Source organism: Lepisma saccharinum, chromosome 1, assembly GCF_977018435.1.
Source record: "Lepisma saccharinum chromosome 1, izLepSacc3.1, whole genome shotgun sequence".
In the NCBI taxonomy this organism is placed as follows: domain Eukaryota; kingdom Metazoa; phylum Arthropoda; class Insecta; order Zygentoma; family Lepismatidae; genus Lepisma; species Lepisma saccharinum.
In genome coordinates this window covers 171,083,022-171,109,181 of record NC_139229.1, presented here as the reverse complement: position 1 = coordinate 171,109,181, position 26,160 = coordinate 171,083,022, and the positions used below count along the sequence as shown (strand labels likewise).

Here is a 26,160-nt window from a genome sequence, read left to right as displayed (position 1 = left end):
AAGCCCCTCTTGCCATTGTCTTAAGTATGGGTAAATCTATCTGTTGAGCCCTCGCCTTTTCTACACTAGAAATTCAGAATTTCTTAAAAATCAGAGCATATCACACCTGAAGAATTGGGGTACAGGCCCCATCTTGGCATTGTTTTAAGTGTAAGCAAATCTGATTGTTCAATCAAATAGCCTCGCCTTTTCTACACTTGTAAGTGGTCCTGTCCCTACCGTAAACACCACTACTCACAACACTCGCAGTATCGTTTATATAGCGATATCACAACATTTGCAGTATCGTTTACATGGCGATATCACAACATCACAGTATCATTTACATTACGATATCACAACATTCGCAGTATCGTTTGCATAGCGATATCACAATATCACAGTATCATATGGAGGCGGCAAGGGATTGTGGTTGAACAGAGCGAGTGATGTTTCCTGAGGAATTTGAGAGTTTATAAATTCTTTGTTGGCGGAGGGAATTGTAATTGAACTTTATAGACCAGTCAATAAAGGTTTCATGTCGGGAATAATTCCGTAAAAGCTGAATTTTGTTCAGTTGTTAGAACACTACTAGTAGTGCAAAATCCCAAAAATCCCCGCCCCTCCTCGCAGCGCTTCCCCCCATCGCACCCCCGAACATCAATTTCGCAGACTATCAGTTATTGACCTATATCTCCGTAACCAACGGTAGTAAGCAGGTAATATTTCCTTATTCTTAACCCTCATTAGTTGGGCTATAAAAAATATTCTGTTTAATTTTTCGATAATGTCGATGGTTTTGCCGTAATTTAAAAAATAATCTTCAAAAAGTGATTTTTTTCTAGTACTTTCCGAAGTCTTTGAACAAATTAAATGACAAAAAATTGTTCCGAATAAAAGTTGTATTTTAATTTTTATTTTATTTTAATTATAAGCTTTAAAACTATATCAGTTTTAATATATTTTAATGAAAGATGCGCCATAAAATGTGTTTCCAAATGGAGGACAGCACCAAAAAGTGTGTCTTTATCACAGTCCGGCGGTTAAATCCGGAATCATTGACTTTTCGATAAACGAATGAGACTTGTTATATATAGAGTCAATTGTTATACCACTTAAGACATGTCCAGTCGAGTAGCCAATCGCCATCTGCGTGCTGATGGCCGCCATCTTGAAAAGAGTCCGCCATATTGGATATTTTTGATTTGATATATCTCGGGAACGGTGGCAACTTTCAACTTCAGGGTCGAAGGAACATCGATAGAGTTATCGAAAACACTTCGATATATGAGTGTCGTAATTTCCCTGTCGCATCAATCAGAGAAGAGCGACTCTGCTTCTCCCCCCCCCCCCGCTCCACTCTCCCTCGACGGCAGCTACAGTAACTTACGTGTATGGAAAAAAACACTGCTTTTTTTGTGGTTATGTAACGATTCACTTCGACGAACGAATCATTCGTGCCGCTTTTGATAATTTTCTTCCAGTTGAACGGCTACATTTGTTGGAAACGATGGGCAAATATAATCAATTTCATACCGCATCGTGAAAAGTAGACTAGATACCCGAATCGGTGCGCTACATTGAGTTTATATTCAATATTATATACAAACGCTTTTAAGACCTTACACATTGAGTGGAAATTGATCTATGATGATGAAAGAGCGTAGATCACATTGAGGGTGGGAAATTATTTTCTATAAAGTTTACTTCAATACACGACACAATAATGTCATAGTTTTATTATATTAAAATTTACGAGCCAGATCGGTAGGAATCTCTCTGGGTAGCAAAAGGATAATTTTTAGTTACTAAACAATCTATCTCTAAACAATTACGAGGGTCACTATTTATATTTTGACCCTTGGCAACACTGATTGAAGTTAGGCGCGATTTGACGTTTGCACGGAATTATCTGGCATTATTGACCTTAACGTACTTCAAATGTTTTGTCAATAGCTTCATTTGTGTTGTTTATTTTGCCTTGGAGATTGCGCGACAACAATAAAATGGAATTAACTCGTGAACATTTTCGTGCGATGATTTTTTACGATTTTCGACGTGGATTATCAAGACAAGAGTGCATCGATCAACTTACTTCCACATTTGGCGATGAAGCCTCATCCTTTGCCACTGTGAAACGCTGGTATAACGAATTTAATCGTGGCCGCCATTCGCTCACCGAAGAGATTCGCGAAGGTCGTCCAAAATCAGTTGTTGTTCAAGAAAACATTGATGCTGTGCAAAACCTAATACTGCAAGATCGTCATGTAACATACTGTGAGATTGAGGCAACCATAGGCATTAGTTCCACCAGCATATATAAAATATTACATGATCATTTAGCTGTGAGAAAGGTATGTTCTCGTTGGATTCCACACAATTTGAGAAAAACTCAAAAAGACGCTCGCGTCAATTGGTGCAAACAAATGCTCAATAAATACAATCGTGGTGCTTCAAAAAACGTATATAAGATTGTAACAGGTGACGAATCATGGATATATGCATATGAGCCGGAACGTAAACAGCAGTCGACTGTATGGGTGTTTCAAGATGAACCCAATCCAACAAAATTTGTTCGCGCTCGAAGCACATCGAAACAAATGGTCGCCTGATTTTTCTGGAAAAATGGTCATGTGGCAACTGTGCCTTTAAAGGAACGTAGAACGGTCAACTCTGAATGGTACAGAACAATTTGCTTGCCAGAGTTCAACAAACAAACGCCGTCGGATCATTCTTCATCAAGACAATGCCAGCTGTCACACATCTCGTCTAACAACCGACTTTATGAACAGTCAAAAAATCGAATTGATCGGTCATCCTCCGTACAGTCCTGATTTGGCACTCAATGACTTCTTCTTGTTCCCGAATGTCAAGAATAAATTGCGTGTACAACGATTTTCGTCGGCGGAAGACGCCGTTGATGCGTTCAAAAACCATATTATGGAGGTGTCTCAAGAAGATTGGAAAAACTGCTTTGACAAATGGTTCGAACGAATGCAAAAGTGTATTGACCATAAAGGAGAATACTTCGAAAAACAATAAAGCAGTTTTCAATACCAAATTCCTGTTTTTTCATTGTTAGGCTCAAAATATAAATAGTGACCCTCGTACTAGCATTTTTTGAGAGACAGAGTAGAAGGAACAAAGATGATTTAATAGTTTTTAAAACTCCTGAAAACATTTTTGAAACTTTGTACACTCTGCAACATTCTTTCTAAAAAGTCGAAGCTTCGTATCGCTTAAGAAAAATAATATTTACACACAAAACAATTGCAAGATCTTACATTCAGAGCATATAGAAAGAAGTTTGTAATAATGGCCCGGATTTTGATGACCTAAAACTAACTGAAAAATGATCTAAAAATGACTAAAAATTTGTCTTTATATCAGGCTATGACAGTACGGCACAGTTATTACATCTGTAACGTTAGAACTGAAATTAGAAGGTGTATGTGAATTTTATGTCTTATTCAGAATTATTGCAGTATGTAATATCGAGCGGCATGTTGCTTTGTTCCTACAATCGCGTGGCGATAGAATTCTTCCTTTCATTGTTACCGACATCAAAGCGATAAATGTCAGTTCCTGGATAAAAATGAGTGAGTAGAAGGTAATGCAATTGCGTAAAACTTGAAAAAATTACCTAAAACTTAAAAAATAGAAAATATGATGAAAAATGCACAATAAAATTCACATTTTTATAATCATAGGTTCGTATTCAGGATTTTAATACTTAAGAGCAATGCAATCTATGGACATAAGGAAAAAAAAGATGACATGCCATCAAAATCCAGGCCCTGGTAATAACAGATATAAAAAAAATGTCAAAGAATGTTTGATACACATAATTTGTCGCTTTACAGCTTATAAATCATCTAATGTCGAGAACGAGAGGAAACAAAACTTTTCCAGTCTCTTTGGTGTCATCCTGAGTTAAACAAGTCACCAGCCGAGAGTTTTTGTACTAAAACAAGAACATCCAAATTCTCCAAGGAAAAGGAGCTTTTTACCTCCAAGTTAAAAATAGGTCCGCCCTCTCGCACGACTTGTAAAGGAACCTCGACTTTCCAAACAGCCTCCCTTACCATGATGGATCCTCCATTCCCAGCACAGATTACATCAAGGCATTCTCTCCGCCGAGTCTTCGCTCCAGTCCTCTTGACAGGAGGTCTTCTTATTCATACAGACCCACTCCCCGGAACTTCGTTCGGAGAAAGAAATATCGGGGCTGGCAGTTCTCGGAGCCAGGATATGGTGTGGAGGAGGCAAAGAAGAAAAAAAAACATCTCCCATTTCGTCATATTTTCTTCCGTTCTTGGACGGAAGAGGAGAGAAAAATGAATGTCAGGGAAACCTTGCATCAGCCTTTCGTCGGTCCGAGTCCTCGTATGAGCGAGATGTCTCTCTGTGTGGGGGAATTGTGCAGAGAGCTCCTAATTACTGAGTGACCATTGTTTATTACGATTTATTCCTCCTCTCCATTCACGTGAGAGAACGCAGTCGCCTTACAATCAAGAGGTCACGGGTTCGGTCGCCGTTGGAGGCACATTTTCATACTGATTCGGATCTCACTCATGGGCGGAGTTTGAGCTTTTGCTTTGGGGGGGGGGCAGACTCTGGGAGAAGCATATGATGTACCTCAGGGTTTTTTAATTTTTTCCCCCTAGTATATACGGGGTTCGGAGGCCTTCCCCCGGAAATTAAAGAAAACAACTTAAAAACACTTAGTTTCAGGCCTTTTAGATTTGAAAATGTTAAATTTCCTCGCTTAAGTAAACAAATATTAATTAGTATATTGGTTGTCAGTTTTAAAAGAAGCAAAACAGTACGATTATTGCATTTTGCATTTTATTAATTTTTATTGATACAATACTCGTATTACTTTGAAAAAGTTGCGGTACAAGAGTAAGCTTCTGAAATTTTAGAAAAAATAAATTGAAAAGTTCTTTTGATGCCCCAGCAGTAACTGTTGACTCAACACAAAGTCATTTTACGTTTTTCTTTCTTCAAACTGTACACATCAATCAAATGATCTAAGACCCGCTATTGCGCTGCAATTACCGCACATGCCATCATGCCCAACGTCAAGATTTGCGGTATGCCTTCATAACAAAAATGTAGTAACTGAACTTAATCATGTGTTATTTTTTTAGTCTTTCTTAAGTTGGGGGGCCAGGCACCCCCTGGCCCCTCCAGAACTCCGCCTATGATCTCATTTAAAACTCTAGGTCCAGTCCTAGTTGGCCTATCTGTCTAGAAAGGACCTACAAGAGAAATATTTCTATCTCCTTCCTCCTTTCGGTTTATTTCGCACCAAGAAATTTGTTGAGCTAATACTCATGGTTGTCCACTCCGCACGGTAACCGACTGCAAAACGTTTGACCTGGATGATCTCAGGTGGAAATTTTCCCACAATTATTTGTGGATCAGCCGTTATGGGGCCTAAGGAGTGATGCCATCACCGAAATATGGCCATTTTCATGTGGTGTCCAAAGAAACGTTTTACTTGTTTCTTAAACTGAAACTATCAGCTTTTTACTCTTAGAATCACCCGGAAAGGGAAAAGATCGAAACGAATATTGTCAGATCAGAAATGTAAAAATGTGCCTTTGAATAGCAAAAACGTCAAGTTAAAGATAACATTTTCATTTTCCACACACACCAAGGAAGAAGAAAAGGTGTGTCTAAACAAGTTTGTTGACGTTATTTTTAATACCCATTGTCTAGCCTAATATTCGTCACGTGAAGAACTACTTGCATATGGCACATGAGAAAATGTATACTCTAGAAAAAGCTTGATCATTTAGCTTGCACTTGTGGAAACCAGAGAGAGCTTCGTGCGGTGCGAACCTCCCGCCTGCACACTGGGCCTCAAGGTCAGTAAGCAGCCGAGCAAGAGTATGTAAGCAGCGTGAGTTAGGAGTAAAACAAATATTGCGGTTAAGGTACTTTCCTTCTCTTCACGGAACTACCTCCTGTATCTTCTACCATGATGACAATACTCACGAATCAGATGACGAGAGATTTTTCACTGCAAGACCGCGATCGACGAAACCACTTGCCTTCCTCACTCTCTCCTTTTCGTCCCTCTTACGCTACAGTATCGCCGCTCGCTCTGCAATCCACACGTACATACGAGAGCTGTCTTCCATGCCTCCTTGATGGCGTAGTGGTAAGGACGTCGCTTCGTAAACATAGAGCAACATTGCACAATGACTAAGATCCCACTTAAGACTGTATGTCCAGTCGCGACATGTGTGCATAAAGTGGACTTAAAAACAAAAGTCAAACGAGATTACACTACAAAAAGTACGGTGGGCAGGGTTGGCAAGGTAATTTACTCGTTACGTTTTTTACGTAAATTACGCTTAATTTACTGGTAATTTACTTCCCGTAGAAAATTAGTTTATTACGCCGATGTAAAAGACTAATTTTCTTTTGTAAATTAGTAATATTTGTAATATAAGAACTACATTAATTATATTACATTTTAAACTTTAGGGCCTCCCCGATGGCGCAGTGGTAGCGTCTTTGCCTTATAATCAAGGGGTCCCGGGTTCGAACCTGGTTTAGACACATAGTGGTTCGGACCACACTTTAAACTTGTAGGTCCAGTCCCGATTAGCCTTACTTTGTAAAAGTGGACTTAAAACACCAAATCAATCAATCATTCAATTAAACTTTAATTTTCTTGCATATTGCAACACAAAATCACTATTTTATGAAGCTTGTTTATACAGGCCCTCACCCTCACTAACAGATTTTTAAAAAATATAACTGTTCTTTCACATAAAAAATTGAGAAACCTCTTGATATATACTTCTTGCACATAACATAACGATTAACAACAATATTTTTGTATTGGATTTTAAAGTTTTAGTAACAGCTTCAAATTCCTATTTCATGCGTATCGTATCGTACCCAAGGTATTGGATAGAAATGACACACTAGCGAGGTACGATACGGTATTGTACACTTCAATAGGCTAATTATGATGTGAATATGGTCGCTTGTAAAATTCCAATGTAAGAGCACATACAAATTCGGAAGGAAAGTTTTTTAAATCTTTTTTTTCTGCTACTTCCACCTGCCATACATAAAATTAACCATCGCATAAAACAATGTTTTCTTTTAATTTTTATGTTTTATTCTAGCTTTTACGTACTTTACGTATTTTACGCGCAATTTACGTGACATGTAGAAAACTTTTTTTACGCGTATAGTAATTGCACAACCCTGAAGGTGGGGTTATCAAACCTGCTTTAGAATACAATGAGACTTTATTTCAATATTCAAGGACATTTCGACAGAATTACAGAATAAATTTCCATGCTATGACCTTGAGGAGAATCATTTTACTTTTGAGCAATCGAATTGTTTTAAAAATCTGGTAATAAAAGACTCCAGGAAACTTAAGAGAGAACCGACATTTCTTGAAAATTTATTAAAAGAAATCGTGATGGGAATCAAAGCATTTTGTCAGAATGATTATAGCCGTTATATTCTTCATGGAAAATGATTTCAAAGCTTCCTTTCAACACGATAATTCGACATTCATAAGTTCTCCCTTCGCAGCAGCAGGATAAGGTTTTCAACAATGGGTTTCAATTTGCAATGGCCTAGGGCTCCCTTTGGACAGAAAGGTATACAAAAAGTTCCAATCTCATTTCTTACCCTTCTGCACCGCATGATTGGATGATTTAATTAGCTTCGTTAATTACGAGCGCCGGGACAAAGGGAGCAAGGTCGAAAGACTGAAAGAAACCTGAAAAGATATAGTTAGTCAATTCTGTTGTCGATAATCGTACTTCTTAAGTAACATTTATATTGCAGTTTGCTTTGTCCGAAACGTCATTTCCGTTATATAGAATTAGTATCTTTGTTTGTTGAGTTGTGTGTGGAGTAAAAAATTCTTAGTTTTTTTGTAGTTTTAATCTGACGCATTAAATATTATTAATATTAGTATTTACGCTTATTTAATTTTAAGGTCCTTTTCTGCCACTTTTGGCTACTCGCGGTAATGATGATGCATGATGATTAGATGAAATTAATCAAGGACACTCAAAAAGAACACGCATGTAGAGGCAGGGGCTTGAACCCGTGACCGTCGATGGCGAGACCGTGTTTCGATAACTGAACGCACCTGGCCACCACCAAGGTCCTATTAGTGATTATGTATTGGTGTTTTGTTTGTCTCTCGTTCATTAGTGTCTTGGTGTTCATTTTATATTTTTTCTGAACTTATCCTTGAGAATTCTGATCTTATGTGTACTCTCGCAGATCCACTAAGAAAGAAATGCCACTCCCCAATTGTATAGTGGTCCCTGATCAATGCCCTCTTGCGCAGTAGTTCGGATCCCACATTACTCTGCACTTCCGGTCCCGACTAGCCTATTTGAACATACCGTGTTTTACTGATATAGCGTTTCTTAACGATAACTTGTTTTAAAAAAATCTATATTTACGTATGTAAAATTTCTATACATATTTAACTACTTCTGATATTTTTTGTATGTAATGTGGAATGTATGTATCATAATGATACTACTCGTATTGTATCAAGGTTTTTCAACCACATCTCAGTACGTTAAAGATATTGAGTTATACATGCATTTGTATTGCATTTGTCTTATTCTGTTCTCTGCTACCCTTTGTTAATTGCGACAACGAGGATAAAAAAATAGGCCAGGACTCGAACCATAAGCATGTCCATTATATGTGTGTGTGTCATCCATATATTTTGTACCTACTAAATAATAGTCATCCATATATTTATATACGTTAAATATAATATGCTACATTTTTATCTTCATAATAGCAGGCTTAGTGACCAATCACGTTAAGTGCGTGACGTTCGATCTCACCACAGAAATTTCCGGGTTCAAGTCCCGCCCTGCGCATGTCTTTGTGAATGTCCCTTGATCAACTTCATCTAATCATCACTCATCATCATCGCCATAATTCGTCAAAAGTGGTAAGAAAAGTGACTTAGAATAACAATAAACAAAATACCTACAAGATGGTTTGAGTTGCTGTTTTAAGTCCACTTTATGCACAGTAAGGCTAATCGGGACTGGACCTACAGTTTAAAGTGGGATCCGAACCACTTGTGCCTCCACCGGGTATCGAACCCGGGACCCCTTGATTAGAAGGCAAAGACGCTACCACTGCGCCATGGGGGAGGCCACCTACAAGATGAAAACTCATTCTGCACATGAGACTTTCTAGAGCAAAGTGATAACAACGGACGTTACTATTACTCGATCTGGATACTTTGATCGAAATGCGTTATCAGTCTGCACACTCAAAGAACCTTCCGCGTTGAATTAAGGAGAACTGATGAGACTATGTAGAAAGATGGAGCTAGATGCATCAGTGACTTACAACGGAGAAACTTAAAATTAACGAGAACTGTGAAGTACGGCAAAGAGAGAGAGTCTGAGTGTGAGAGATTGCCAAGGAAAAACAAAAGAGAAACTCTTCATACTATTAGAATGCAAAAAAGGGTTTGCCATCTGCATTCAAGCGTAGGTTCCGTCTCTCCCAACCTCCACCTTCAGGCGTTGTGGCCCTTGTCGATTGTGCAAGAGGGAAACTGTCCAGAGTTCAGCACAATATGCCTGATGCTTCAAGAGGGAGAACTTAATTATTTAGCAGCTTGTTAGGTGGAATGAAACACTGCACCAGCCTTCCGTCGTCTGTCTACGTGCTTGGAGAACTAAGGGCAAAGGGTTCCTGCTCCACCAACGCTGAGGCGTTACGTTCGGGTTTATTCAGACTAAAATTCACTTGAGTAAAACCGTCAAATTTGACACCCGTACTGTACGGTGTTGTATTAGACTTTGTAAGTGTTGAATGTCAAAAGTACAGCAACGTAACAAAATTCAGACTGGCACATATACTGACGTGGCCGTGGCCAGACATTCATTTGGGTGTGTTCTCCAGGATGGTCAAGGAACCATGTATCAATATAGAGGAACAGTAATTAGCCGGCAGCCGTGGTGTAGTGGTTAGAACATCGCGCTACGACGCTAGAGGTACCGGGTTCGAATATCAGCCTGGGTATGGGTGTTCTTTGTAAGTGTTCTTTCAACATATTATCGCTCATCATCGTCGCCATTAAACGAAAGGGGCATAACAGTGACGTAACATAACTAAATCAATCAATCGAGGCACAATAGCTTTATGCCGTTCAAACTTACTCACCGAATCAATCAATCGAGACACAATAGTTTCATGCCGTTCGAATTTACTCACCAAATCAATCAATCGTGGCGCAATAGCTTCATGCCGTTCAAACTTACTCATTAGCATACATGTGTGTATATTGGAGTAACATATAGTAATGTGACTTCGGGTTTTGATACCAGGCTCCTGTCAAGCTGGGGGTAACTTAAGAAATAGAAGGTCAAGTCTGGTTTAAAACTCACCTGGCAATATCTGCCCTGAAATTCTCGGCTTTGAGAATAAATTAGGGTAGCGATATGTATCGGTGTTGAATCACTCACCCATTGCAATTATGTGTCTCTGGCTGTGACCCTGCGTGCCCTGTCGTGTGCTGCATCGAGCGCCGGTAGGCTAGCTGTAGGCTGACGCCTCGGAGCGGTGGTTTTCCTCTCCAAGATGTACGCTCGCAAACCCTTTATATAGAGCTACCCTCTCTACATTGAAACATGCCGTGAAAGCATTTAGTAGGAGGCGGGTGTATTCACAACCTCGGACATGTGTAAAAGTTATATGTTCAGCATCACATTCCCACTCACAGGTACCCATTTTATCAGAAGCTGATTTGATCCTAGAGCCGCAGGGAGATGGTGTAAAAAATTCTCCTGGAATCGAACTCGGATGTGCTGCGTTCCAGACAGGCATCCTACCGATTTTGCCACCGCGACTCCAACATATACCAAACGAGTAGCCTTCCTGCCCTATGTACTTTTGCATTACATTTATTGCTTACGCTTTTTTAACCAACAGTGACAAGTACATACAAAACTGTTGCGCATTCTTGGTCTCAGTTTCACTATAATTTGATTGAATTACGTTATTTTGCTTCGCTTTTCTTCCACTTTTGGGTAATCGCGACGATCAATTTCACAATAGTCAGACCTTTGTCATCGATTTCATTGCTATACTCTGTCCCGGAAATTTGGAACGAGTGAGCGAAAACAAGTCTGCGCAAGTAGTAACTCAAGAAGGGTCGACGGGAGGGAGCGGTATTGCGTGGAGGGAGAAAAGAGACTGTAACCACAACATGTTTGCAGCAGCGTGTTCGCTCCTCCCACTCGTTTTTCTCCTTTTCTACCGTTATGCGTGGGTTTGCTCTAGAGATTCCCGTGATAGAGTATATAATTGGAAAGAATGAAACGATACTTGTATCACGAACAAAGTTGTATTTAAAAATCGAATGGAAACATTTGGTTTAGAATTTTAACTATGACTGTTATATTGATATCTGTGTGCTGGTTGCCCTGTACAGCGAAAGAACCACGTGATGAGTTCAATTTGCTACAGCTTTTAACAAATTCGTTGCAATATGTTTGGGCTGTGTTTAATATTCATTTTAATCTAGAGATGCCATATTTTGTCTATTGTTAGATGACTTGTGTCCTCTATTAAGTGAATGGTATGAATAACTGCTGATGCATCCATAATTTTAACCTTATCCGAAAGGAGGAGGAACTGCTAGGCTCACCACCTCTTCTCGAATTTTCAACTGTGAATAGTTTTATAAAAAAATTGAAAATAAATTACATTGTTCCCTAGGGTGTTCCAATGTTTCTGGGTCATTCCACGCGAAATCACCCAGAGCAGGTTGCTTCATAGTAACGATTTGCTTCCAACATTTTTTCTGATATACTTGGTCCAATATGACAAATATGTAATAGTAGACTGGTCCAACAAATATGAAAGTTACAAATTTTTGAAGATTTTCAGAAATTTGGGTGAACGAACGAATGAACCACATTACACAAAATGTGTCATATCTCCAAAACTTTATTGAATATTGTGATTTAGATATTGTTTTAAAAAAAATTAATATGGAAGTGATGTACTATCTGACGTATGATTTATTTTTAGAAAAATAATACCTGCATAGGGGTTAGAACAACAAAAATATTGCAAGTTTTAAAAATGCAAGCAACCAGGCCTGGACCATTGGTATGGACTGACCCATATGCATTCTGCACAAAAACTCTGGTCTTAGTACAATTTCTGTGAGCTAGAAGTGGATAAACATCATAGCAATGTTTCTCCCAAATATTTTCTAACAATATTATGTGTTATCATATTAGTGATAATTTGTGATCATTTTAGAACTATTTGTCAAAAATATAACTGTGTCAGTGGAAGAATGACAGTGGAAGAATGATTTATACACTCCTTATTACGAACAATATTACCTTTCAGATTTTTTAATATTATGTTGAACATGTATTGATTATGCTGTGCAACAATTTTCATTGTGGTAGAACCTGGGACTCACTATCAAACAATTACCCGAAATGGAGCGTCTTTTTCATCACAACAAATTACTTTCTTTAAATATTTTTGTATTTTCTTAGCAAGTAAGAGTGGTAACAGTTATATTATCTGTTAGGACTGTCCTTCTCCTCTCCAACAATACCTAAATCATTACAATATTCCATAAAGTTTTGGAGATATAACACATTTTGTGTCATGTGGTTCATTCGTTTGTTCACCCAAATTTCTGAAAATCTTCAAATTTTCAAATATTTGAAACTTTCAACATATATGTTGGACCCGTCTTATATTACGTATTTGTTATATTGGACCAAGTATATATCAGTCAAAAAATTGGAAGCAAATCCTTTACTATGAAGCAAAATGTTTGTCTTTCAATTGTGTGATTTCACGTGAAATGACCCTTCTATATTACTTTTGTTCACAAATTGATAAAGGTAACGGGCATAGGGACAAATTTCACGTCACCTGCCCCTCCCCCGTCCCTTTGTGACTTGTTTCTCGACATAACAATCATGCCTGAAACACTGTACAATTGGTTGGTAGTGATGGTAACTTTTGTAATTACTATATAACGTACTACCAAACTAGCATTGATGCAATATTAAGTTGGTTTATTCGAGGTTTAGTGGATGGGTTGTGACACACTTTATTGAAACGATGAACATTTTTGTAATTATTATATAACTGCGCCTATATAAAGAACAAAGAAAGCAGTGATTCAATAACATAATGATTTCTTGAATTTCAGTGAATTTCTGAACCCCCACCCTCAGGTAAGTAAGTTTCTTGTACAGCTCGGATAAGCTAGGGTTAATAACAACGTCGAATCACAGCAAAATATCAATAACATTTCTTTTTTACTATAATTGTCATCAAACTTTTGCCTCATAATTAAAACCACCTCTTTCCTTGCAGGGTGCGAAAGTGGCGATCAAAATGTTGAACAAGTCGAGGATTGAAGTGACGAGGCCTCTACTGCTGGAGCTGAAGAGGGTGAGTGTTTGGTTTACAAGAAGCTTCTACTTCTTCCTCTTCAATCTTTGCTCCTTGGGTAATCAATTATCCTTCGCTTCTTCTTCATTCCCTCTGTCGTCCGTTTTCTACGATTTGTAGAGAGGAGTATGTAAGTCAAGAATATACAAATATCTTATTCTTCTTTGTAGCTAATCAGTGGTGATTTATTCATTCTAGTTTTTGGACTTTTAACCACTGTTAAAAGTAATAAAATAACAGTGGTTAAAAGTCCAAAAACTAGAATGAAATATCTTATTCATTTTTAATCTTCATTGACGTGCGGTTTTTAACGCAAGTCCTGCAGGTGAATGAACCAATTAAGTACATTTTGTTGGTAGGTGCTTGAAACTAAGTAATAATCGGTCACTGGCATTACGAGTTGCAGTAACTGGGGAATGAACGAGCTTTCTCACCGGATCATATTACTTACGAAATATAAGAGCTCTGGTAGATATCGGGTATTGTGAGAATAATGATTTGACACCGTTTTGTTTCGGGCGTACTAGAGACGTCGAGTTTTCTGTTATTTTCCTTATACGTCTACTTCTATTTGGTACTTGGGGTGATAGGAAGGCACTGCACGTAATTTGCTTTAATTCCTCATTCAAATTTCAACATAATGACGCAACAATCATCATGCTGTTCCAATTATAATATATGAAGATGTAGTGATTTCTTAATAATGGCAAAAATGTTACTTTCGATACCTAATATTCGTAATAGATTTATTGTATGCCGAGTTCTCCCACACATTGATTTGGTTGGTTTTACTTTGTATTTCACTTTTGTGCCACTTTTGGCTAATCTCAAAGATTAGGATGAAGTGATAATATGGAATTGAGGATGGTACAATCACAAACACGTATGGACGACACCACACAAAACTCCGTATAGGATTATAGTGGCCATGGAGCTAGACGCAAAATCCTCGTTAGTCTGCAACATTGCAGTTACAGGGATGTACTACGCGGAGGTTTTTAAATTATTAATTAGTTAGAATCGCCTTTGTTGAGCGGGTGCTCTTACAACAAACCCTTGTCAAATACATATTACAATTGACACCTTATACTGTTACAATAGAAAAAATATAGGAAAAACATACATACTTACAATTAATATACTGAAGATACAGAGTAAAATCTGAAACCACAAATAGAGTACCATTATTACAGACTTGAAACTAAAAGTGAGGACGTTTGGGTGCTTTCTCAAAAGGCCACCACTTACACCCCGAATTCCCCACACAGTCTTGACTGCTACCATTGTATGGGAATTCTAGTTTTCGCATAATTTTATTACGTAGTTTCCGCACTATCTTTTAGTTTGCAAGTTTTTGGTTGTAAAGAGCAAAGTTACATAGTTTCGAACAGCATAATTTGTATTCATGTCTAGATATTATTAGAATAGTTAAATCAAGAAGACTTAGGTGTGCAGGCCATGTGGCACGAATTGGAGAGGAAATGAGAGCTTACAGGATACTTGTTGGGAAACCTGATGGTAAGAGACCTGTAGGAAGACCAAGACGAAGATGGAGGGCCTAAAGGAAATCGCTAAGATTGTAAAAGATTGGATTGATCTTGCCCAGTATAGGGACAGATGGAACGCTTGTGTTGCTGCAGCCATAAACCTTCGGGTTTGAGAAGCCTAAAGAGTTAGTTTTTAGTTAGTTTGATTGTAAAAAACTTGTCCCTGTAAATGGCACTTCCAGAACTTTCCTTTCAATCAATGAATCCTCTCTGGTTAGAAGTTTTCTCTTCACAGTGGACCAGTGGCGGTTTCTGAGAATCCTGGACAACCGGATCCAGTAACGAGGAAGCGAATAAAGCTCGTTATTGTTTTAAATGGCTTGCGTTAACTGCAAGACGGATCGAGTTAGTTCGTGGCGTAATATATTGACCCGGCACGTTCCTTTCTATTTTCGTGTGGTTGTTCGTTGCTATGGAAACCCATTCGCTCAGCTTCCAAAGACTGAGGATAAGCCCTGGGTTTCCCTTATCCGAGTGCATTCGATTCTTTGGCTACGCTTTCCTTCCCGACTTTCTAAGGAAGAGCTTGCATCTCGCCTTTTTCTGCTAACTCCATTATCCGTGGCGGGCTGGTTAGCGCACCTTGTGTCCTAGGTTCGACTCCCCGAGTTTAGCATGTACTTTTGATTGTGTTCGTTCCTTCGTCTGTTCATCATCGTCTCGGTTAACTCAGGAGTGGCATGAATTAACTAAACAACATTTTTCTTTGTATCTTTTTTTTACGTCGCTTTTCTGTGTCTGGTTGTTCATCTTTGGCCCCTGAGGGATACTGTGTTGTGCGTGTGCGTGCGTGTGTGTGTGTGTGTGTGTGTGTGTGCATAATATCCCGATACTTCAAGCTTCTGGAATTATCCTCCAACTGGACAATTCCAAAAACCACCTGGTTTTTGGCGCAGTCACCAGTCAGGATAACAGTAGCCATATTATTCCCATGCTTCTTTTCTTCCACAAAGATTCTCCGCTGATTTGGCCTTTCTCCTTCATTTCTTTGACCTCTCCCAATGTGGAAAACAAAGTGAATTACCACAGTGATGGGCAATTTGCCTAGCTTTGTCTTTGGCCCCGACTATACCAATAACGAAATCACTGCTGGTTACTCGTTTTTAAAATTAGGTTGTCTGATCTCAGCTGTCGCCGTTAACATGATGTTATGAAAGAACGCCGGTAATCAACAAGTTTCCGAAACAAATTCACCCCGGGAAAAACATAAAAGAGAAGGGTCATTCCATGTCAAATCGACCGATTTTAAAATAATTACCATTTTAGAAAAAAAAACATTTTTAGCACATAGTTTTGTACATGTTTCTATATATCAAAACCAATGTTAAAAAAAATGTATGTCCTTGGTTCTCCTGGGGCAGCCAATTTTCCAGCACGTCACGTAGCTTTTTTTGCTCATGTAGCAGTTTACAGAAACCTTAACATCTCAAAAGCCATTAGAGCTAGGGACCTGAAACAAAATTCATTTTGTAGCTATTGAAGTATACTTTATATGATATTCAAGTATGTTTTGCTCAAAATTGCATCCTAAGTATGAAAATTATGGCGGAAATTTGGGTAACAAAAGTTGAAAAATTGGATTTTTAAGCCAAATTTTTCTAATGAAGGGGTTTAGCCTAAGGCTTAATTCTTTTATGTGTAGACCTACCTGCAGGGTGTCTGCAAATAAAATATCAATGCTTAGAAATGCACCCCTTTTTTCAGCATGGGTTCAAACATGGCCGTTCATGGAAGGTTGACAGTTTTGATGGAAAGCGAGTATTGCACGATCTGGGTGTCCAATTTTATTGTTGTGACTGTACGTGAGGCATAGATAGGTCCTACTTGAAAGCAACAATAGTAGCAACTAGAAAAGGAAACCTCAACCATTGGAGTGGGTTTCCTGAAAATAAGAAAGTAAACATAAAAAAAATATATGGTTAAGTTATATAAGGTGAGGTCAGACAGGACACAGCAGAGAGAGTAGGTCCAGTAGGCAGTTGGAATACGTACATCACGAAGGATGGGAGTAGTGCATATTGAGCGTTTCAAAGTAGTACTTAGTAGGTATGGTCTTTTTTTACCAATTGAATATCACTTTTTGACATACTTTGACAATTTTTTGTCGATGTTTTAGCGTTTAGCGATGTTTTAGTACAAATTTTCACCATACTCATTTTTCCCCCACTCGTACTTGGTAGGTATATCATGATGTTACGTGATACAACTTAACCTATCCTTTTTTTACGATTATTTAATTTTTTTACGATCCTAAGTGATATAACTTAACCTATTATTTTTTTTATTTAGGTACTGTTTGAACGTCATTATTTGAGGATCATATTTTGTAGGTATCCTCTTTTTTTATCAATCGAATATCACTTTTTGACATATTTTGACAATTTTTTGTCGATGTTATAGCGTTTAGCGATGTTTTAGTACAAATTTTCATCGCACTTATTTTTTTCCCCACTCGTACTTGGTAGGTATATCACGATGTTACGTGATATAACTTAACCTATCTTTTTTTTTTACGGTTTTTTTAATTTTCTTACGATCCTAAGTGATATAACTTAACCTATCATTTTTTTTATTTACGCACCGAACTAACCTACAAGGGGGACTCCGTTTGTTTTAATATTTCAGTATTATAAGGTTTTCACAAATTTTATATAACCTAAAATGTGTTGGATGTTGATTTTTAGTATGTGGCAATTTTTTATGAATTTAAAACTGCTCCGTGACCCTCTCGTTCTTCACGTCGTAGGCGAAGGACTTCTCTGCAATCAGGATGACGCTGCATAGGGTATCTTCGGGCAGCGCGTCGTGGAACTCGCAAACACCCACTCTACAAAAATTCTACTATATGATCTTTCACTGGCTAAGCTAACCTACAAATAGGAATTGGCAGCACTGACTTATAAACCCACTGGGTCTTCTTGGCATGTTTTTTCATGATGTGTTGCCAGGCTATTGGGCATCTTGGCGTATACAATGTATATATTTTGAGGGGGAGGGGTTATAGCTTTTTATGCTGTACGAATACTAAAAACTTGACAGTGACAACCAACAGAGTAAATAAACCTACATGCAGAAACTGGCAACACTAGTTTCTGACAGTGAATTTGAAATAAAATATTAAACAAAATACATGAGTAAGCACTGTGATTACAAATAATACCAGTGTTATGCCCCCAACTCCAACTGGGCAACTGGGGGAAATAATTGTACAACAATTTGTACCTAATTGTACAATACTTGTACCTAATTGAGAGAGCCTTCTCGTAACTTACTTCATGCACAATTTATATGATTTTACAACTGTGAAAAGAAAGCATATGTGTTCTGTATGTACACATTCATTCTTATTTTTCGAAGTTGAATGGAAGCACGTGTTTTTTACGTTCTCGTAATACTGACCTTGCCCCAGTGATTTTAAATTGCTTCCATCCGGTATTTTTTCTGTGCTATTTCCGCGTGCACGCAACATTCGCTTTCAATAGACAGAAGGAGTTTTAGTATAGCAGGCTCCGAGTTTTACAATTTATTAAATTAAACAATAATTTATGTAAGAATATACTTGTACTTACCGAACACAAAATAATAAAAGCACATGTGAATCTTTGCGTGCGTTCATGTTATATGACGACTGAGTAAAAAATAATGTTGACTCCCCGAAAGATAAAAGTTCCCGGTTCGACATCAGATGCATGCAAATTTTATGTTTTGCTCTCCAAAATCTTGATTTCTATGTTTGTGCTATTTGCCATACAGCAGAGGAGAAGAGGGGAGAGGGCAGGGGAGGGGGTACTATTAGCGCCATCTATTAGCAAACAATAGAAATAAAAAAGTAGGGTCAAACTTTTTCAACACCCAAAAATTTTAAACGTCCTCGTTTAGTAATACGATCAGCAGAAGACGTTTGAAAGAGTACTCTTAGTCGAGAAAGCTAATTGCTAGGGCCCATATATTGCTAAAATGTTCTTTGATTTGCATATTTCTCATACCGCCATATGTTGTTCTAGTTGACTTCTTCCAAAAAATGCTAATTAGCGAGAGTTAATTAAGCAAGGCAAGTAAAAGAAGCAAATAGGACAATATGTGGCGGCGTGGAAATATGTAAAAATTCGACTCGATTCGAATTAAAATTGGAGGATATTTTGCATTTTTTTCCTATAATGTACAAAACATTTACCGTACATAATCTTTTCTATTTACAACAGTATAAAATAAGAGGAGTGTGTGACAATATCCATATTAATTAGGAAGGTATGTTGTATGCTAGGTTAGCTAATTGTGTCTTCACTGTATAGAGGAAAGATGGAAAAAGAGAGCTCTACAAAAACTAACGCTCTTAACAATATTGAACGCCCCGTGAAAATTATATATAAATAAGGCATAAGCGTATTATCTGCTTTCATGTCGGATTTTCCCGACCTGTGAGCTGTAGTGTTTAGGCGACAAGCGACGTGCTCTAATATTATACCGTTGACAATATTGAACGCCCCCGAGAAAATTATATATAAATAAGGCATAAGCGCATTATCTGCTTTCATGTCAGATTTTACCGACCTGTGAGCTGTAGTGTTTAGGCGACAAGCAACGCACTCAAATATTATACCGTTGACAATATTGAACGCCCCCGAGAAAATTATATATAAATAAGGCATAAGCGCATTATCTTCTTTCATGTCAGATTTTACCGACCTGTGAGCTGTAGTGTTTAGGCGACAAGCGACGTGCTCTAATATTATACCGTTGACAATATTGAACGCCCCCGTGAAAATTATATATAAATAAGGCATAAGCGTATTATCTGCTTTCATGTCGGATTTTCCCGACCTGTGAGCTGTAGTGTTTAGGCGACAAGCGACGTGCTCTAATATTATACCGTTGACAATATTGAACGCCCCCGAGAAAATTATATATAAATAAGGCATAAGCGCATTATCTGCTTTCATGTCAGATTTTACCGACCTGTGAGCTGTAGTGTTTAGGCGACAAGCAACGCACTCAAATATTATACCGTTGACAATATTGAACGCCCCCGAGAAAATTATATATAAATAAGGCATAAGCGCATTATCTGCTTTCATGTCAGATTTTACCGACCTGTGAGCTGTAGTGTTTAGGCGACAAGCGCCGCGCTCTAATATTATACCGTTGACAATATTGAACGCCCCGTGAAAATTATATATAAATAAGGCATAAGCGTATTATCTGCTTTCATGTCGGATTTTCCCGACCTGTGAGCTGTAGTGTTTAGGCGACAAGCGACGTGCTCTAATATTATACCGTTGACAATATTGAACGCCCCCGAGAAAATTATATATAAATAAGGCATAAGCGCATTATCTGCTTTCATGTCAGATTTTACCGACCTGTGAGCTGTAGTGTTTAGGCGACAAGCAACGCACTCAAATATTATACCGTTGACAATATTGAACGCCCCCGAGAAAATTATATATAAATAAGGCATAAGCGCATTATCTTCTTTCATGTCAGATTTTACCGACCTGTGAGCTGTAGTGTTTAGGCGACAAGCGACGTGCTCTAATATTATACCGTTGACAATATTGAACGCCCCCGAGAAAATTATATATAAATAAGGCATAAGCGCATTATCTGCTTTCATGTCAGATTTTCCCGACCTGTGAGCTGTAGTGTTTAGGCGACAAGCGACGTGCTCTAATATGATACCGTTGACAATATTGAACGCCCCCGTGAAAATTATATATAAATAAGGCATAAGCGCATTATCTGCTTTCATGTCAGATTTTACCGACCTGTGAGCTGTAGTGTTTAGGCGACAAGCAACGCACTCAAATATTATACCGTTGACAATATTGAACGCCCCCGAGAAAATTATATATAAATAAGGCATAAGCGCATTATCTGCTTTCATGTCAGATTTTACCGACCTGTGAGCTGTAGTGTTTAGGCGACAAGCGCCGCGCTCTAATATTATACCGTTGACAATATTGAACGCCCCGTGAAAATTATATATAAATAAGGCATAAACGTATTATCTGCTTTCATGTCAGATTTTCCCGACCTGTGAGCTGTAGTGTTTAGGCGACAAGCGCCGCGCTCTAATATGATACCGTTGACAATATTGAACGCCCCGTGAAAATTATATATAAATAAGGCATAAGCGTATTATCTGCTTTCATGTCGGATTTTCCCGACCTGTGAGCTGTAGTGTTTAGGCGACAAGCGACGTGCTCTAATATGATACCGTTGACAATATTGAACGCCCCCGTGAAAATTATATATAAATAAGGCATAAGCGCATTATCTGCTTTCATGTCAGATTTTACCGACCTGTGAGCTGTAGTGTTTAGGCGACAAGCCACGTGCTCTAATATGATACCGTTGACAATATTGAACGCCCCGTGAAAATTATATATAAATAAGGCATAAGCGTATTATCTGCTTTCATGTCAGATTTTACCGACCTGTGAGCTGTAGTGTTTAGACGACAAGCCACGTGCTCTAATATTATACCGTTGACAATATTGAACGCCCCCGAGAAAATTATATATAAATAAGGCATAAGCGCATTATCTGCTTTCATGTCAGATTTTACCGACCTGTGAGCTGTAGTGTTTAGGCGACAAGCGCCGCGCTCTAATATTATACCGTTGACAATATTGAACGCCCCGTGAAAATTATATATAAATAAGGCATAAGCGTATTATCTGTTTTCATGTCAGATTTTACCGACCTGTGAGCTGTAGTGTTTAGGCGACAAGCGCCGCGCTCTAATATTATACCGTTGACAATATTGAACGTCCCGTGAAAATTATATATAAAATAACATACCTGAAAATTATATTCACAGTAGATTTATTTTTTGAGTTTTGTAATTACCCCAAGAAATTCTATATAAAATAACATACCTGAAAATTGTATTTACAGTAGATTGAATTCTTGAGTTTTTGTATTCGCACACAAGAAATTCTATATAAATAACATACCTGAAATTCTATTTACAGTAGATTGAATTTTTGAGTTTTGTAATCACTCCAAGAAATTCTATATAAAATAACATACCTGAAAATTGTGTCGCTATATACTAGACTTTTTGATTTCTGTGATTTTGGAGAAAGCAATGGCATCCACCACCAGTTTCAATCGTAAAAATGATAAAACTGAATGTGTTACTTGTGGGAAGCTAATCTCAAGGAACAATTTATCGGTACACAGGGCAAGATGTAGCGAAACAGGTTCGAGAATTAATCGTTCCTTGCCTTCTAAGCCTTGTGCTCGATGCGGAAAGATGATTAGCATTACAAATTTAAGTAAACATCTTAAAATTTGCAAACCATCGACCAAACAAGGAACATCGAAAAGGAAAATCGATAATTCAGAAACGGAAGCTTCCACTTCCAAACAAGTTAAATTATCTGATGAACGCAAACCAATTAGATCTGCATTCAACCGTCATATTCAGGATTTCTTTTTTACTTCGGAACCAGGCTGCGACATTCTTAGTTTCTTGCGTGAAACAAAAACATCCTTGATAAATATTCTAAAAAATAAATTGGAAAATAATTCCATAAAAGTATACGTTGATCTATTTTCCGAATACGAAAAAGTCGATGGTACAACAAGTATTTTTTATCATCGTACAAAAAACCAGGCTCTTCATTTGGCGGACGTCGAAAATTTGGACGAATTTTATTCTGATCTTTCCAACGAGCTGGTTAACAAACATGACGATTTCGAGGCTAAAGGGTCGGGATGGTCTCTGTGTGGGAGTCCTCACACGTTAAGCGTTTACGTGAACCGATTCTTGCCTCTTCGCGCTTCCAGCTATGTTCCTCTTCCACCGAACATTCAACACAAGAGGGCTGTGTTAAATATACAGAACAGCGATAACAAGTGTTTTCTCTGGTGTGTGTTGGCGGCACTGCATCCTGTTCATTGGTCAAATAATCCAGAACAGGTTTCTCATTACAAACAATACGAGACCGACTTTCAAAGTGTAATGTCTGGCATCGAATACCCGGTGACATTGTCGGATATAACAAAGTTCGAAAATCGTACAGGAAAACGCATCGCTATTAATGTGTATTCCTTCACGTCAGATAAATATCTCGTGCACCCTGTCAGGATAAGCGATATCGACGATGACGATGCCTGTGTAATAAATCTCCTTCTAATTTCCAACGAGGATGTTCATCACTATACGCTAATTCGTTCACTATCACGTTTGGTCAGAAGTCAATCAACCAAGTATGAACATTGCATCGAAGTTTGCCCGAGATGCCTAACCACGTTCGACGATCGAAAACAACTCGATTATCGAAATTACACCGGACGTCAAATTGCTCTGGAGAAACTTGCCGAACATAAAATTTATTGCGGCGACAACAGACCGGCTAGAATGTTGATGCCCGAAACGAACGAAGTCGAAGAATTCAAAATGCACAAGGCATTGTTGGAACATCCCGCAATCATCGTCGCAGATTTCGAGGCGTTCCTCAAACCACTCTCCTACTGCGAACCGGATCCTGAAATTTCCTCCACAACGCCGTACCAGCTTCATCAACCTAATAGTTTCGGCTATGTTGTTGTGCGACGTGATAAAATAAATGAAGCATATATATACCGCGGGCCAAATGTAATCGAACACTTCCTGGAAAAAATGGTGGAGGAGGTTGAGGTAATTGGTAGCGTACTGCTTACATCAAAACCGATGGCACCTTTAACTGAAAATGAACTTCAAAATTACAATTCCACTGAGGTGTGTCCGGTATGTGATCAAAGTTTCACTGATGAGAACAAAAAAATATTCCACCACGATCATTTCAGCGGAAACTACATAGGTGGAATTTGCAACACGTGCAATCTTAAAATCCAGAAACCTAAATTCATTCCCATATTCTTTCACAACGGAAGCGGATATGATTTTCACCACCTGGTGAGACATCTTGGCTACGATCCGAAACGTATAGGTGTCTTGGCCGAGAATGAAGAACGCTACATTAGTCTCAGCAAGCAAGTGTCGATTCCGGGAACGAAAAATACAATCGAGATGCGCTTCCTGGATTCGTATAGATTTCTCTCTGCAAGTCTGGATGCTTTAGCGAACAAACTCACCGACGATCAATTTAAAATAACTAGAGCTAGTTTTCCCAACGTAGACATAGAACTCGTTAGACGTAAAGGGGTTTATCCTTACGAATATGTTAGTGATGGTTCTAAATTTAACGACGACGCTCTTCCACTTCCAAGAGAATTTTACAGCAGACTCAGAGAGAAAGGAATCGCGGACGAAGAATACCAACACGCGCAACTCATGTGGGAGAAATTAGAATGTACGACACTCGGAGACTACCACGACGCATACTTAAAACTGGACGTGACGATACTCGCGGATGTTTTTCAAGCGTTCAGGAAAACGGCAACGAATATTTATAAATTAGATCCAGCGTATTTCTACAGTCTACCGGGATTAGCGTGGTCGGCAATGTTATTCCAGACAAAGGTCAAGCTGGAACTGATATCGGACGTTGACATGTTGCTATTCATCGAAAGAGGGATACGAGGTGGAATGGTGCAATGCGTACAGAGACATGCGAAAGCTAATAACGTACACATGAAAGAAGATTACGATTCAAATCGAGCATCGAATTACATCTTCTACGCTGACGTTAATAATCTCTACGGACATGCCATGGTTCAGAAACTTCCTTACGGGGGATTCGAATGGTTAGATCCCACTTCGATAGATATTATTCATTTCGACGATAGCGAGTGTGGTTTCTTCGCAGAGGTAGATCTCCAATTCTCCGACCACCTGCACGACACGTTTTCGGATTTGCCTCCGACTCCCGAAATCAAATGTCCACCCGACTCGGTTCAAGACAAGCTTTTGTTAACATTGGATCCTAAACAGAGATACGTCGTCCACTACAAGAATCTCCGGTTTTTGATTGGGAAGGGTGTTCAGATAGTGAATGTTAGACGAATACTAAAGTTTAAACATTCCACGTGGTTAAGATCTTACATAGAAACTAACACACAACATAGAACAGCTGCCACTTCCGATTTAGACAAGGACTTCTTTAAATTAATGAACAATGCGGTGTACGGAAAGACCATGGAGAATGTTAGAAAGCACGTAGACGTGAAATTAATTTCCGATAAGAATAAATGTCGGAAGTGGATAGCCGATCCTAGATTCAAGTCGAGAAAAATTTACAACGAGAATTTGGCACTTTTCAATCTACATATAAAATTGATGAAATTCAGAAAACCAATTTACGTTGGCGCAACGGTTCTCGACTTGTCGAAACTTTACATGTTCGAATTTCATTATGACGTGATGAAACCCTTCTACAATGATAAAATATCACTTTTGTACACGGACACCGACAGCTTCATTTACAGCATACAAACACCTAACCTATACGAAGACATAAAAAATCCTTCCATGCTTGAGTATTTCGATACTTCTGCATACCCTCAACCCAACAGATTTGGAATTCCATCCCTCAACAAAAAAGTCCTAGGTAAACTGAAAGATGAATGTAACGGTGATATTATTGTCGAGTTCGCGGGTTTGCGTTCGAAGATGTATGCCATAAAAACAGAGAGTAGTGTCATGAAGAAAGCAAAAGGTGTGGGCAAAAATACGGTGGAGAACAAACTCACCTTCCACGATTACATCGATTGCCTCAAGACCAGGTCGTCGGTTCTAAGAGAAGAACAAAGAATCCAGAGCGTCAACCATATCATCACAACAAACGAAGTTAGGAAGGTAGCATTAGATCCGCACGACGATAAAAGATGTATTTTGTCTTGTGGAATCCACACGTTGCCTTGGGGACACTATCGTTTAGAAAATAGTAAAAATTGTAGGCAATGCAATTGAAAAAAAATGAACTTAAATAACTATAACTAAAATAAAAAAAACTTTGACTGTCTCAAATTATCACATACACAATAAAGAACTAGCAAGGACAATGAATCTCTTTGGTTTCCGAAAGCAAACAATGGAGACTGTACACCGCAAGGCAGATCATGAATTTCTACCTTCCATGTTATCTAAACTCAACGGCCTGTTGATCAATCAATTTTCAAAACGTTGCTCTTCTTGCTGGAACAGTGACGATTTCGGATTCGCGACGATCGACGTGACGAGGAAACCCAACGACGGAAAATA

General features: G+C 38.5%; 1 protein-coding gene and 1 non-coding gene across 3 annotated transcripts in view; one reads left to right on the top strand and one right to left on the bottom strand.

Moving 5' to 3' along the window:
• Nucleotides 1-26,160, top strand: part of LOC146003964 (atrial natriuretic peptide receptor 1) — a 1,164,278-nt gene that overhangs the window by 863,825 nt on the left and 274,293 nt on the right. For both annotated transcript variants that reach the window (XM_083142500.1, XM_083142491.1), the window contains exon 11: nt 13,381-13,458. In XM_083142500.1, coding sequence (XP_082998626.1) covers nt 13,381-13,458 — 78 coding nt within the window. The remainder of the gene's footprint in view (nt 1-13,380; nt 13,459-26,160) is intronic.
• TRNAR-UCU (transfer RNA arginine (anticodon UCU)) lies at nt 9,090-9,164 on the bottom strand. The gene has a single exon. It is a non-coding gene; the product is annotated as a tRNA-Arg (tRNA).